The 16,982-nt window shown below is 51.4% G+C and overlaps 1 protein-coding gene across 3 annotated transcripts in view; it reads right to left on the bottom strand.

Annotated features, from left to right (window-relative positions):
• The window catches only part of LOC133357934 (interferon regulatory factor 4-like), a 42,668-nt gene that overhangs the window by 14,232 nt on the left and 11,454 nt on the right, over positions 1-16,982 (bottom strand). For all 3 annotated transcript variants that reach the window (XM_061576123.1, XM_061576126.1, XM_061576125.1), the window contains exons 2-3: positions 6,814-7,202; positions 3,707-3,893 (exon numbers count right to left, since the gene is read on the bottom strand). In XM_061576123.1, coding sequence (XP_061432107.1) covers positions 3,707-3,893; positions 6,814-6,996 — 370 coding nt within the window. In that variant the 5' untranslated portion in view covers positions 6,997-7,202. The remainder of the gene's footprint in view (positions 1-3,706; positions 3,894-6,813; positions 7,203-16,982) is intronic.

Below are 16,982 nucleotides of genomic sequence, written 5' to 3'. Positions count from 1 at the left end.
AACATCAACAACAAAACATCAACAACAACATCAACAAGATCATCAACACCAAGAACATCAACAGCATTAATAACACTAACAACAACAAGAACAACATTAACAACACAAACAACAGCAGTCAAATACTTTAAACCCATGGTTATGTTGATGCTTCGTGTGGAGGGGAAAACCGGAGGACACGGAGAAAAACCCAAGCGACCACAGAGAGAGACGCAGACTCCAAATATACAGCAGCAGGCGTCAGGGTCGAGATTGAACCCACGACCCCTGTTGAGCAGGCAAAGAATTTAACCCACCCACTCACTCACCCACTCACCCATTCACTCACCCACCAACTCACCCACAAACTCACCCACTCACCCACCCACTCACCCACCCACTCACCCACTCACCCACTCATCCACCCTCCCACCCACTCACCCACTCACTCACCCACTCACCCACCCACTCACTCACTCACGCACACACCCACTCACCCATTCACTAACTCACCACTCACGCACTCACTCACCCACTCACCCACTCACCCACTCACTAACTCATCACTCACGCACTCACTCACCCACTCACCCACTCACTCACCCACTCACCCATTCACTAACTCATCACTCACGCACTCACTCACCCACTCACCCACTCACCCACCCACTCACCCATTCACTAACTCATCACTCACGCACTCACTCACCCACTCACCCATTCACTAACTCATCACTCACGCACTCACTCACCCACTCACTCACCCACTCACCCACTCACCCATTCACTAACTCATCACTCACGCACTCACTCACCCACTCACCCACTCACCCACCCACTCACCCATTCACTAACTCATCACTCACGCACTCACTCACCCACTCACCCATTCACTAACTCATCACTCACGCACACACTCACCCACTCACTCACCCACTCACCCACTCACTCACCCATTCACTAACTCATCACTCACGCGCTCACTCACCCACTCACCCACTCACCCACTCACTCACCCACTCACCCACTCACCCACTCACTCACCCATTCACTAACTCATCACTCACGCGCTCACTCACCCACTCACCCACTCACCCACTCACTCACCCACTCACCCACTCACCCACTCACTCACCCACTCACCCACTCACTCACCCACTCACCCATTCACTAACTCATCACTCACTCACGCACTCACAACCCATAATATTGCTTTTTGTTTGTTAGATTGCGTCAATATAAACCCGTCACCACCTGCCACAATACGTAAGGGTTGTCACGTAAACAGAACGTGGACAATTCGTCACCAGTACAGCACTAGTGCGTAGTGTATAGTGTAGTGTATAGTAGTGTAGTATATAGTGTAGTGTATAGTAGTGTAGTGTATAGTAGTGTAGTGTATAGTAGTGTAGTATATAGTGTAGTGTATAGTAGTGTAGTGTATAGTAGTGTAGTATATAGTGTAGTGTATAGTAGTGTAGTGTATAGTAGTGTAGTGTATAGTGTGTATTGTAGTGTATAGTGTAGTGTATAGTGTAGTGTATAGTGTAGTGTGTAATGTATAGTAGTGTAGTGTATAGTAGTGTAGTATATAGTGAAGTGTATAGTAGTGTAGTGCATAGTAGTGTATAGTGTAGTGTATAGTGTAGTGTATAGTAGTATAGTGTAGTGTATAGTAGTGTAGTGTATAGTAGTGTAGTGTGTAGTGTAGTGTATAGTAGTGTATAGTAGTGTAGTGTATAGTGTAGTATATCACTAGTACAGCACCACCGGTGTGTTGGAGAGCCAAGCCTCAACATCTACAATCTGATTTACGACGTTTCACCACTAATTACAACCAGCTTCATCAGGCGACAGCCAGATTTGTGGAGAAATCCTTCCCGTTTCGTTGCTTAAACAGAGGGGTGGATGTGATGACTTCCCTTGTGAGCCCCTCACGTGTGAATCGGAGGGTGGGGGGGATTAATTAATGTGTATACATAACAATGGGTGTCTATTGGGTTATTCATAAGGGGCCGTCCATAAATGACGTCACGCACCTAGGGGGGGAGGGGGGTGACGATGTGTGACGTCACATCAAAATGCGCAACTTTAAAAAAAAAAAACAACGTTCTACTTAATTAAATAGACTTTTTAATAAATTTTTTCTCCAATAGTTTAAAGCGATTTGAAGCATGTTTTTTTTGGGGGGGGGGGGGGCAGAGCTTGTGACGTCATATTTGAGGGGGGTGGGGGTCTGACTTTTTGTGACGCCGTGTGACGAAGGGGGTGGGGGTAGGGGGGGGGCAAAAATCGTTCAAAATCGCGTGACGTCATTTATGGACGGCCCCAAAGGTACTCAACGTACACGATGCACAAACAATGTTCGCCGGTTTTGCACAGAGCTTCAACATCATCAAGAGCAATCGAGTGTCCTGGTTGGCACGCGTGTTCTGCTACTGCTACAGTTGTATTTGGGAGTATTTTATATTTCTCTGATGTTCTTTTTGTCTCGTGCTGATCATTCGTCCTGTTTGCCCAACATGACATTTGCCACACGTGCAGTTAATCATGTGCACACCTTCTGTTAATCATGTGCACACCTTCTGTTGTAGCAAATATGAATTCCTGTATTTTACGTACCGTGCCAAATCTGACTCGGATGTTTTCTTTTTCCAAACATCTGGCTAGTTTATCAGCTACTCCCGCAATGTACGGTATCTTTATTGTTTTAATTCCTTGGGCAGTTTCAACGCTCGTGTCATTTGATTTGGTTTTGGCATTCAGTGCCCTGTTGATTTGTGCTTCATTGTAACCGTTCAATTGCAGCGCTGTTGAATTTAACTTCTCAGACCATCACCATCCGACACATTCTTTCGGTAAACGCTGTGTGGGTTATTTTACCATTTCGGCCGCACCCGAGCAGAATATCCAGAAATGGGAGAGTTTTGTCAACTTCCACTTGCATGGTTAACTGAATGGACGGGTTTTGCGAGTTGAGATGATTTAGAAAATTGCCATGTGGCCAGACCACCAGTGTGTCATCCACGTATCTAAACCATCCACATATCTAAACCCACCAACCCACTCACCCACCCACGCACCCACCCACCCACGCACCCACCCACCCACCCACGCACCCACCCACCCACCCACGCACCCACCCACCCACCCACCCACGCACCCACCCACCCATGCACCCACCCACCCACCCATGCACCCACCCACCCACCCATGCACCCACCCACCAATGCATCCACCCACCAATACACCCACCCACCCACGCACCCACCCACCCACCCACCCACGCACCCACCCACCCACCCATGCACCCACCCACCAATGCATCCACCCACCAATACACCCACCCACGCACCCACCCACCCACGCACCCACCCACCCACCCACGCACCCACCCACCCATGCACCCACCCACCCATCCACCCACCCACACACCCACCCACGCACCCACCCACCAGTGCACCCACCCACCAATGCACCCACCCACTCACAGCAAAGCGAGCGAGGTGATCGGCACCCCCTCCCCCCCACGCGCGATGGAAGGGTGATGGGAGGCTGACACACGAGTGATGGGAGGGTGACACACGAGTGATGAGAGGGTGACACACGTAGCGATGGGAGGGTGACACACGAGTGATGAGAGGGTGACACACGGAGCGATGGAACGGCCGCACACGAGTGATGAGAGGGTGACACACGGAGTGATGGGACGGTGCTAGTTGTCCACCTTTTCCCCGGGAGCCCTCTGGCAGCACGCGGTAGACCTTGTAGGGCTCGGAGATGTCGAGCTGGCTGCGCTCCGACACCTCCTCGAAGTCGGAGCTCTTGTTGAGGGCGCAGCGCAGACGCGTCTTCCACGCAGGGGGGTCCGCGCGGTCTCCCTGCCGGAACTTGCCCTTGAACAGCGCCCAGCCCTGCAGCGCGCACACACACATGTACACACGCACACACACACATGTACACACACATGTACACACACACGTACACACGCACACACACATGTACACACACGCACGCACACACGCACATACACACACGCGCACACATACACACACATACATACACACACGCACACATACACACACGCACGCATGCACGCACGCACACATGAACACACACATACACACACACGCACACACGCACACACGCACACACACACGCACACACATGCACACGCACACACGCATACACGCACACACACATACACACACACGCACACGCACACACGCACACACACGCACACACACGCACACACACATGTACACGCACACACGCACACACACACGCACGCACGCACGCACACGCACACACGCACACACACACACGCACACATACACACACATACATACACACACACATACACATACGCACGCATGCACGCACGCACACATGAACACACACATACACTCACACGCACGCACACGCACACACGCACACACACATGCACACACACACACGCGCACACACACGCACACACGCACACATGCACACATACACACACGCACACACGCACGCACACACACGCACGCATACCGAAAGAACCAAGAAGATGAATCCCTGCATTCACGAAAGCTTTAAATCGAAATTCAATGTACGGTATATTTATAGTTTTAAGTGCTTGAACAGTTTCAACGCTCGTGTCATTAGATTGGGGTTTGGCATTCAGTGCCCTGTTGATTCGTGCATCATTGCAACCTTTCAATTGCAGCGCTGCTTTAACATGTTTAATTTCACTTCTCAGACTTATCACTTTCTTGATAAGAGAATAATTCTGTGCGGGGTTATGGTGTGACCCTGCATGAAGATAGGGGTCATTGTGCATTTTCTCTCCGGTAAACGCTGCGTGGGCTATTAAGTCCTTTATATTAAGTTCACTTGCTTGCTTGCTTGCGCGCTTACGACCGTGCAAATCTTTCGGTCGTTTTTTTAACCCGCTTCCCGTGATCCAATCGAGCTGACATTTTGCACACAGACTCGTTGTGAGTGACAATTTATTTTCGTGAAAATTTTTTTCCAAAATTTTCCACTTTTTAGGAAAATGTTTTTTCATATTTAATTTAAAATACCAATGTGATAAAAATGAAACTCTTACTTAAGAAAAACAGAAATGAATAATAAAATAAAACCGATGCCACGCATATAAAGGATTTATAGTGAAAAACTTTGTTTTTACGGGTTAATTTTTTTTACCATTTCGGCCACGCACGAGCAGAATATCCAGAAACGGAGAATTCTGTCAACTTCCACTTTCATCGGAAACTGAATGGACGGGTTTTGCGAGTTGAGATGATTTAGAAAATCGTTGAGTGTACCTTTGCCATGTGGCCAGACCACCAGTGTGTCATCCACATATCTAAACCATCCACATATCTAAACCCACCCACCCACTCACGCACCCACCCACCCACGCACCCACGCACCCACGCACCCACGCACGCACCCACCCACGCACGCACCCACCCACCCACCCACGCACGCACGCACCCACCCACGCACGCACCCACCCACCCACGCACCCACCCACCCACGCACCCACGCACGCACCCACCCACGCACGCACCCACCCACGCACGCACCCACCCACCCACGCACGCACCCACCCACGCACGCACTCACGCACGCACGCACCCACCCACCCACGCACCCACCCACGCACGCACCCACGCACGCACGCACGCACCCACCCACCCACGCACGCACCCACCCACGCACCCACGCACGCACCCACCCACGCACGCACCCACCCACCCACGCACCCACCCACGCATGCACGCACCCACGCACGCACGCACGCACCCACCCACGCACGCACCCACCCACGCACCCACGCACGCACCCACCCACGCACGCACCCACGCACGCACGCACCCACCAGGCACGCACCCACGCACGCACGCACCCACCCACCCACGCACGCACCCACCCACGCACGCACCCACCCCCGCACGCACCCACCCACCCACGCACGCACCCACCCACGCACCCACCCACCCACCCACCCACCCACCCACGCACCACCCACCCACGCACGCACCCACCCACGCACGCACCCACCCACCACGCCCGCACCCACCCACCCACGCACCCACCCACCACGCACCCACCCACGCACGCACCCACCCACCCACCCACGCACCCACCCACCCACCCACGCACCCACCCACCCACGCACGCACCCACCCACGCACGCACGCACGCACTTACCCACCCACGCACGCACGCACTCGCCCACGCACCCACCCACGCACCCACCCACGCACGCACCCACCACCCACGCACGCACCCACCACCCACCCACGCACCCACCCACCCACCCACGCACGCACCCACCACCCACGCACGCACCCACCCACCACGCACCCACCCACCCACGCACGCACGCACCCACCCACCCAGCACGCACCCACCCACCACGCACCCACCCACCCACGCACCCACCAACCAATAGACCCACCCACCAATGCACCCACCCACTCACCAACACAATAACTGGATGGACGACTGATTTTTGCGAGGTGAGATGACTTAAACCTTCCAAATAATTTCTAAATCATGGATAATATTGATCGCGACAGCCTACGTGTCAAACTGAGGCACATTGTCTCTGGACACTGAGAGAGAGAGACACTGTCTCTGGACACTGAGAGAGAGACACTGTTTCTGGACACTGAGAGAGACACTGTCTCTGGACACTGAGAGAGAGACACTGCTTCTGGACACTGAGAGAGACACTGTCTCTGGACACTGAGAGAGAGAGACACTGCTTCTGGACACTGAGAGAGAGAGACACTGCTTCTGGACACTGAGAGAGAGAGACACTGCTTCTGGGCTGACCTTGAAAAGGGCCGCATCTTCCTGCTGGCAGTAGTCGTGTTTGGCCGCGTGCTTCCAGGGGATTCGGAACGTGGCCTTGGAGTCGTCCTCCCAGCGCAGACCCGGGTAGAGGCCGCTCTCGATCTGCTCCAGCAGCCACGGCCTCAGACGCTTCGATCCGCCCGCAGACGGCAGCCGATCCATGGCGCACAAGCCGGATGCCCGCAACGGACTACGCTCCAGATCAGGATTCAGATCCCGAACCGGTTCCCGATGGGGGATTCGGATTCAGATGCCGGAGCAGATCTCCTTCTGGATCAGGATTCAAATCTCGAACCAGATCCCGGTCCCGATCCCGATCCAGGTTCCGAAGCAAATCCAGCTCCAGATTTAGATCCAATCCGGCATTGCTGCGGCACAAGTACATCACTCGAGTGAGATTTGTGATGCAGTTTTTGTGTTTATCCCAAACACCACCACCACCACCATCATCGTCGTCGTTGTCGTCATTGGCTGGCTGAGCCGTAGAACAAAGACGGTCAAAGCGTCATCATCATCGTCATCATCGTCATCATCGTCATCACCGTCGTCATCGTCATCGTCGTCATCGTCATCGTCATCATCGTCATCATCTTCGTCGTCGTCGTCGTCATCGCGCGGCGCTGTCAGTTGCGCTGCTGCTTCTGCGGCCGTCTGGAACGCTCTTCCTGACCGACATTAGGAAGTCAACAGAGCTATGCACTTTAAAATCATCATCGTCGTCGTCATCGTCGTCGAGATTGACGAGCTCATTTCTTGAGCTAGTACTTTGTTGTGCTTCCCACCCCGCACCGTCAATTAGCACGGTTGGCACGTATGGTGCGAAATAATTTCAACATGGTACATACATCGACTCACACAGACACCTATAGACTCACAAAGAGACCCATAGACCCACACAGAGACCCACAGACTCACAAAGAGACCCATAGACTCACACAGAGACACAGACTCACATAGAGACCCATAGACTCACACAGAGACCCATAGACTCACACAGAGACACATAGACTCACACAGAGACACATAGACTCACACAGAGACACATAGACTCACACAGAGACCCACAGACTCACAAAGAGACCCATAGACTCACACAGAGACACAAAGACTCACACATAGACCATAGGCTCGCACAGAGACACAAAGACTCACACAGAGACCCATAGACTCACACAGAGACACATAGACTCACACAGAGACCCATAGACTCACACAGAGACCCATAGACTCACACAGAGACACATAGACTCACACAGAGACCCATAGACTCACACAGAGACACATAGACTCACACAGAGACCCTGTATATTTGGAGTCTGCGTCTCTCTGGTCGCGTGAATTTCTTTCCGGCCCTCGGGGTTTTCCCTCCACATTTAGATTCAACAACATCACGCGTTTAGAGTGTTTGGTTGCTGAAGATGATGATAAGCCACTTCGTTGACCTATCATTTGTGGCCAGGTCGCTTCTGAAAAAGAGCTACATAGTTCAGTGGGGGCCTTACCTGGTTAAAAATAACAACACATTCCTCCTGCGGAGGGAGCTGGTAGGAACGTTGGGTTGCTCGGTCAATGGCCAGGGTCAACGGCGGCGTGGTGTATTCCGCAAATATGCCCGACTGTGAGGGCGGGCACAAACCGGCGTGAGTAGGTTAAACGTTGAGTTTTATAAGGGCACCACGGGGTGACCAGCCCCTCCCCACCCAGCCCCACCCCTCCCCACCCAGCCCCACCCCTCCCACCCCCCACCCAGCCCCACCCTCCCCCCCCAGTCCCACGCCTCCCACCCAGCCCCTCCCCACCCAGCCCCTCCCCACCCAGCCCCTCCCCACCCTCCCCACCCAGCCCTTCCCCACCCTCCCCTCCCCTTCCCACCCAGCCCCTCCGACGGGCGGACACAATAATCCCCTGTGGGCTGGTGTAACCAGGAGGTTCCTACCAGTAAAACATGTTTCGTTTCGACCTGTCTACGTGCGGTGCGCAACACACGCAGACACACACACAGACACACACGCAGACACACACGCAGACACACACGCAGATACACACGCAGACACACACGCAGACACACACGCAGACACACACACACAGATACACACGCAGACACACACACAGATACACACGCAGACACACACACACAGATACACACGCAGATACACACGCAGATACACACGCAGACACACACGCAGACACACACGCAGATACACACGCAGATACACACGCAGACACACACGCAGACACACACGCAGCTCAAGATTACGACTTCCAATATCTCGAGGAGTCACCAAGCCCCCCTGCACCCCCCGTAGGTTCGTCTCACGACCTCGGTCCGCGTGTCAGAGAAACGAAACTCGCCCTGGCGGCACGAGGGGGAAGGGAGTCGCGGAGTTCCTGAAGCGTGGTTTCGAAACAGCCGCCAGCGAACTGCGTGGGCGCGTGTGTGTGTGAGTGTATGTGTGTGAGTGTGTGAGTGTGTGTGAGTGTGTGTGTGTGCGTGTGTGTGTGAGTGTGTGTGAGTGTATGTGTGTGAGTGTGTGAGTGTGCGTGTGTGCGTGTGTGTGTGCGTGTGTGTGCGCGTGTGTGTGTGTGTGTGCGTGTGTGCGTGTGTGTGTGCGTGTGTGCGTGTGTGTGTGGGTGTGTGCGCATGTGGGTGTGTGCGCGTGTGTGTGTGTGCGTGAGTGTGTGTGCGTGTGTCTGTGTGTGTGGGGAGCGGTAGTGCAGCGGTTAGCGCGCTGCGCTATGAACTTGGCAACCTGGGTTCGATTCCCGCTCACGGCTAACACCAGTGACGATTATCTGAACCGGTCCTGGGCCTCCCCTAGGTCAACTCAGCCTTAAATGAGTACCTGGTGTGGTGTGTAAACATTGCCACTGGGGAGACAAAGGCGGTCGGGCGTGTTGCTGGCCACCCACCCCCCTCGTGTACCGTTCCGGCCTTCATAGGTGCTCGCTAACAGCACTTGCCCCGAACAGTCTGTTAAGGCTATACGGGGGGATTTTTGTGTGTGCGTGTGTGTGTGCGTGTGTGTGTGCGTGCGTGTGTGCGTGTGTGCGTGCGTGTGTGCGTGCGTGTGTGTGTCACTGTGTGCGTGTGTGCGTGTCACTGAGTGCGTGCGCGCGTGTGCGCGTGTGTGTGCGCGTGTGTGTGCGCGTGTGCGCGTGTGTGTGCGCGTGTGTGTGCGCGTGTGCGCGTGTGTGTGGGTGTGCGTGTGCGCGTGTGCGTGTGTGGGTGGGTGTGCGTGTGTGTGCGCGCGTATGTGTGGGTGTGCGTATGTGCGCGTGTGTGTGCGTGTGCGTGTGTGCGTGTGTGTGCGCGTGTGTGTGCGTGTGCGTGCGCGTATGTGCGTGTGTGTGTGGGCATGAGTCGCGATTCTTGCCCGGGGACTCCCCCCCCGCCCCCCCCCCGAGAGAAAGAATCTACCGCGGTGATGTTCCGGATTTGCTCGGTCCCACCGGCTCATCCACATTCCTGCATCTTGGACTCCGGACTGCCCCCCCACCCCGCCTCCTCTACCCCAACGCCTCTTACCCGCCATCCCCTCCCCATAGACGCTCTGTGTGAGTCTGTGCGTCTCTGTGTGAGTCTCTATGCGTCTGTGTGTGAGTCGATGGGAATCTGTGTGAGTCGATGGGAATCTGTGTGAGTCTATGGGTATCTGTGTGAGTCTATGGGTCTCTGTGTGAGGCTATGTGTCTCTGTGTGAGTCTATGGGTCTCTGTGTGAGTTTATGGGTCTCTGTGTGAGTCTATGGGTCTCTGTGTGAGTCTATGTGTCTCTGTGTGAGTCTATGGGTCTCTGTGTGAGGCTATGTGTCTCTGTGTGAGTCTATGGGTCTCTGTGTGAGTCTATGGGTCTCTGTGTGAGTCTATGGGTCTCTGTATGAGTCTGTGTCTCTGTGTGAGTCTGTGTGTCTCTGTGTGAGTCTGTGTCTCTGTGTGAGTCTATGGATCTCTGTGTGAGTCTGGGTCTCTGTGTGAGTCTATGTGTCTCTGTGTGAGTCTATGGGTCTCTGTGTGAGTCTATGTGTCTCTGTGTGAGTCTATGCGTCTCTGTGTAAGTCTATGGGTCTCTGTGTGAGTCTATGGGTCTCTGTGTGAGTCTATGGGTCTCTGTGTGAGTCTATGGGTCTCTGTGTGAGTCTATGGGTCTCTGTGTGAGTCTCTATATGTAGTTCGTTGAACTTATATTAGAGTAACTGTACGTAGCCAATCCTAGGCGAGCATGGGCATGAGGCATGACTTCCCGTCTCGAATTTTGCATTGCAGAGCCGTCAGACATTAGCCACGATCTCCGATTAAAAAAATAAGTAATATTAAAAAAAAAACTTTCTTAAAAACACGCTTTCATGGAATGTACCGTACTAGTAATAGATGAACTCCACGACTCCAGGAAGTGGCCCCGAAGCTTGCCATAACGTAAGCGACCGTGGGCAATTAGACCCAAGCCGAAACATAACATGTAAAAAATAATGTTTAAAATATATATTTAAAAAATTGTGATAGAATATGGTATTGTCATCAGTATGGCATCAGTATACCAAGTTTGCATTCGATACCACATTGGGAAGTGGGTTAAAATTGAGTTTCAAGATTTGAGGATATGACAACACCAACAGACAGAGTGAGTTGAATATAAAAGCGTGTAAATAAAACTCGTAGCCGTGACAATCACCAATTCTCACTCACCTACCCATCTATCCTCACTCACCTACCCATCTGTCCCCACTCACCTACCCATCTGTCCCCACTCACCTACCCATCTGTCCCCACTCACCTACCCATCTATCCTCACTCACCTACCCATCTGTCCCCACTCACCTACCCATCTGTCCCCACTCACCTACCCATCTATCCTCACTCACCTACCCATCTGTCCCCACTCACCTACCCATCTGTCCCCACTCACCTACCCATCTATCCTCACTCACCTACCCATCTGTCCCCACTCACCTACCCATCTGTCCCCACTCACCTACCCATCTATCCTCACTCACCTACCCTCCTATTCCCACTCACCTACCCACATGTTACCCTCCCCCTCTCCCACAGCCATCCTGCATCTCATTTCCGCATCTTCACCTCGGTTTTCTTTCACTCCTCATCATCAAGGTCATCATCATCATCAAGGTTATCATCATCATCAAGGTTATCATCATCATCAAGGTCATCATCATCATCGAGGTCATCATCATCATCAAGGTTATCATCATCATCATGGTCATCATCATCATCAAGGTCATCATCATCATCATGGTCATCATCATCATCAAGGTCATCATCATCATCATCATGGTCATCATCATCATCAGTGTCATCATCATCATCAAGGTCATCATCATCATCATCAAGGTTATCATCATCATCATCATCAAGGTCATCATCATCATCATGGTCATCATCATCATCATGGTCATCATCATCATCAGTGTCATCATCCTCAGATTTACAACATTCACCGCGCCCATTCCCGTAAGTGTCAACTCCTTATCAGTGCCCTACCTTGTTACAAACTACTTCAGACTGTATCGGTCACCCCGTGACCCCAATAAATCTGAACCTTCATCCGGCAAAGTCACATCGCAAGGGAGACACGCAAACAAAGACAACTTTTTTGATGTCCCTATTCAAACGGCTGTGCGCCGTGTGGACCTGGTGACTCGATTTCCCTGTACAAGAATTCGGGGTAAACCATGTGGGTTGCCACGTAATTCACCACCATCACCACCACCATCACCATCACCACCACCACCACCATCACCACCACCATCATCACCATCAGCATCACCATCATCACCACCATCACCACCACCACCATCACCACCATCATCACCATCACCACCATCACCACCATCATCATCATCACCACCACCACCATCACCACCACCACCATCACCACCATCATCACCACCACCACCATCACCACCATCATCATCATCACCACCACCACCACCATCACCACCACCACCACCACCATCACCACCATCATCACCACCACCACCATCACCGCCACCATCACCACCACCACCACCACCAACACCACCACCATCACCACCACCACCATCACCACCATCATCACCACCATCATCATCATCACCACCATCACCACCATCACCATACCTGTCAACCCCTTATCAGTGCCTTCCTTATCACAGACCAATTAAAACCTTATTGGTCACCCCGTGCCCCCTAGAAATCTCAACGTTCATCCTACAAAGTCCCATCACGAGGGAGAAACACGCAAATAGGAAACAAGTACGTTGTGTCGTCCGTATTGAAACGGCTGCTTGCCGTATGGGCCTGATAACTCAATTTTCCCGCACAAGAACACGGGGTAAACCGTGATGGGTTGACACGTGATGCATTCTACTACCCCCAAATCTCTTAATTCCTATTGAATCAATGGTCATTATAACGCAAATTATTCATCATGCAACTGCCACCACCACCAGCACGTTACGAGAGAGCGTACTGCGCGCATCCATAAATTGACACGGTCAAAGTAACATCACAAAACGTGGCTGGCACGTTGAGTTATTGGAACGTCTCTCCCGTCACAATCGTTTACCCTTCGAAGGCCCCCAACACCATCGCACCAATAGCCGCCATTCGCCCACTAAGTGACGGTAAATCAAACGCAGTCAAGTGATTGTTTTTATTGTCGCTTTTTGGAGACCTCACTCCGACCTGGAAACGCCAGTTTCATCAAACTCTGACAGTTGGTCACCCCAAAAATTGACAAAAAAAAATTCAAGAAAATATCAATAAAATACTGCGACATTTAACATCCCTGGAACATCTGTCCAAATTTTTTTCAAAAATAATGTTTCTTACTGGTCTAAATTGGCACCAATGGTATGACCAAATAAGTCACACGTTTGTCCATAACTCGACGAAATGTATTTTTCACCACGGCGCCTGTGCCAGGCTAGGTGCACTTTGAGGCTATGACGTGAAGTATCGAAGGCCTCGCTGCTGACTGGCAGGAGGAGGTCACGGCACAGACCCAGCATCTGCCGTGGGGTTGACTGACTGAGATGACTGGTGTGGCACATCCACCAGTTGTTGCCCCTTACTCTGCGCTGCGTTTTATCCGCCCGGCACTTCTCCGCTCGTTGTTGTGAGCAATGTCGCTCCGCTATCCACCCTTTGCTGTTTGCCCCAAAAAACACAAAGATCCCCCGTGTAGCCTTAGCAGACTGTTGGGGCAAGTGCTGTTAGCGAGCACCTATGAAGGCCGGCACGGTACACGAGGGGGCGGGTGGCCAGCACCACGCCCGACCGCCTTTGTCTCCCCAGTCGGGATGTTGTTACACACCGCATCAGGTACTCATTTGAGGCCGAGTCGACCAAGCGGAGGCCCAGGTCCGGTTCAATTAATCACCACCGATGTAGGCCGTGAGCGGGAATCGAACTAACCACTCTACGACCGCTCGCCACAAGGGGGTTGGTGGAAGTGCTGAGTGGCGTTGTTGCTTGTGCCACACTGCTAACGCAGCACCAGCAGCACCAGCAGCACCAGCAGCACCAGCGTGGGTAAAAAATTAAATAAAATTTAATAAAAATAAAATATAAAAATCACTTGATACAGCAAATCTGGCTGTGACGGTCCCACCTGATGACGGAGACTTGTGTTGCCTCCGAAACGTCGTGATTTATTATTATTTTATTTTTATTAAGTTTAATTTCATTGGTACAAAACTGACACCTTTATTCAAGGAATCGTGTTTGCAATAACCACAACACAAGTAGTCAAAAAAGCAAACAAAAAGAAGAAACTCTGATAATGATAATAATATGCACTGTCCTTTTTTTGACTACTTGTGTTGTGGTTATTGCAAACATGATACCTTGAATAAAAGTGTAAGTTTTGTACCAGTTTAAAAGGGTAAAAATCTACTACTATATTTTGTCACTGGTAAAAGAGATCTCATAGTTTGATTTCATTTTTTACCTACGTGACTTTACCGAACGGACAGAAGCTTGCTTTCATGGCGCACACGATTTAGAGGGAAGAAAACAAGTGGATTTGCGTCTCCATATACCCATGGCGGACTTGGAAATATCTATTCTTTGGTTCTTTCAGTAAAATCGCGACATCCACGATGCCTGCTGCTGCGAGCAGCAACGATGTCTGCTGCCTTGTGAAGAGAAGCTGTCACCAGCAAGAGTTTATACTGGTAGGAACCACCCGGTTCCACCAGCCCACAGGGGATTATTGTGTCCGTCCGTCCGTCGTGCATCCAAAAATGGGAGGGGTGGGGCTGGGTGGAGAGGGTGGGGAGGGGCTGGGTGGGGAGGGTGGGGAGGGTGGGGCTGGGAGGGGTGGGGCTGGGTGGGGAGGGGCTGGTCACCCCGTGGTGCCCTTACAAAACTCAACGTTTAACCTACTCACGCCGGCTTGTGCCCGCCCTCACAGTTGGCAATATTTGCGGAATACACCACGCCGCCGTTGACCCTGCAGGCCATTGACCGCGCGAATGTGTTATACGTTTTGAGAACAAAGGTAGCCGAGGTTAACGGGGTATTATAGTGTAAAGGTAATCAATAGCGTGGCATGTTAAAGTAAATGAACTTCGATTAGCATGTTGGATTATAGTGCAAAGTTAATGAGCTTCCGTAGCGCATGAGAGCTCAGCATGTAGGCTTAGCAGGAGGACTTGGGTTCGATCCCGAGCCTGACGCCTGCTAGAAGATTTGGAGTTCGCGTCTGTGTTTCCCCGGGGGCTCTGGTTTCCCCCTCCACATTTAGAATGATGCATTTAGCAGTATTTGGCGACTGCTATACATGTCCACATGATGATGACGATGATGACAATCCACTTGGATGAACTATCACACTAGTCAACAAACTTTTTCTGGCATGAGGTATTCCAAAGGTTGTAAGGTTATTTTAGGGTGCTGATTCCAAATCTGGCATCAGTTTTTGTCTATCACATCAGGTTTTTGAGATATCAAATATTGCATTTTCAATAAAAACTGCAGAAGAAAAATATGGAATAAATGTGGATATCTACATAAAATGATATTATAAACACACTATCCTAAAAATACAGCACCATATTTTAACACTAAAGCAGTCACTGACTCGCAACAACTTGCAATCATAAGTAACAGAGTTAATTTCGGGTAAAATCGATGAAAATGGGGTATGCCGAAAGCATAAAAATGAGATGTGATAGAGCAAATCTGAGATCAGATTTGGAATCGGCACCCTGAAATTAGTCTAAAACAGCTGTATAGCTCAGTGGGACCTTACCTGACAAAATACAAAAATGTAAAATAGTTTAGCTTCACCAAGCAATAGGCACGCGATACTGGGCATCTGTGAAAAAGAGCTTTAAAGCTCATCGGATTACTCCACTATCAATAAATGTTCTGATTGTGAAACACCTGCCTGGACGCACGTGGTCCTGCACGTCACGAACAATCACACATCTGTTCCTCCACGTCACGAACAATCACACATCTGTTCCTGCACCTCACGAACAATCACACATCTGTTCCTGCACCTCACGAACAATCACACATCTGTTCCTCGACCTCACGAACAATCACACATCTGTTCGTCTACGTCACCAACAATCACACATCTGTTCCTGCACCTCACCAACAATCACACATCTGTTCCTGCACCTCACGAACAATCACACATCTGGTCCTCTAAGTCACGAACAATCACACATCTGTTCCTCGACCTCACGAACAATCACACATCTGTTCCTCGACCTCACGAACAATCACACATCTGTTCCTGCACCTCACCAACAATCACACATCTGTTCCTGCACCTCACGAACAATCACACATCTGGTCCTCTAAGTCATGAACAATGACACATCTGTTCCTGCACCTCACGAACAATCACACATCTGTTCCTGCACCTCACGAACAATCACACATCTGTTCCTCCACCTCACGAACAATCACACATCTGTTCCTGCACCTCACGAACAATCACACATCTGTTCCTCCACCTCACGAACAATCACACATCTGTTCCTGCACCTCACGAACAATCACACATCTGTTCCTGCACCTCACGAACAATCACACATCTGTTCCTGCACCTCACGAACAATCACACATCTGTTCCTGCACCTCACGAACAATCACACATCTGTTCCTTCACGTCACCAACAATCACACATCTG

Source organism: Lethenteron reissneri, chromosome 60, assembly GCF_015708825.2.
Source record: "Lethenteron reissneri isolate LAM-NWPU_2019-01 chromosome 60, ASM1570882v1, whole genome shotgun sequence".
Taxonomy (NCBI): Eukaryota; Metazoa; Chordata; class Hyperoartia; order Petromyzontiformes; family Petromyzontidae; genus Lethenteron; species Lethenteron reissneri.
This window is presented reverse-complemented; position numbering and strand designations above follow the sequence as displayed.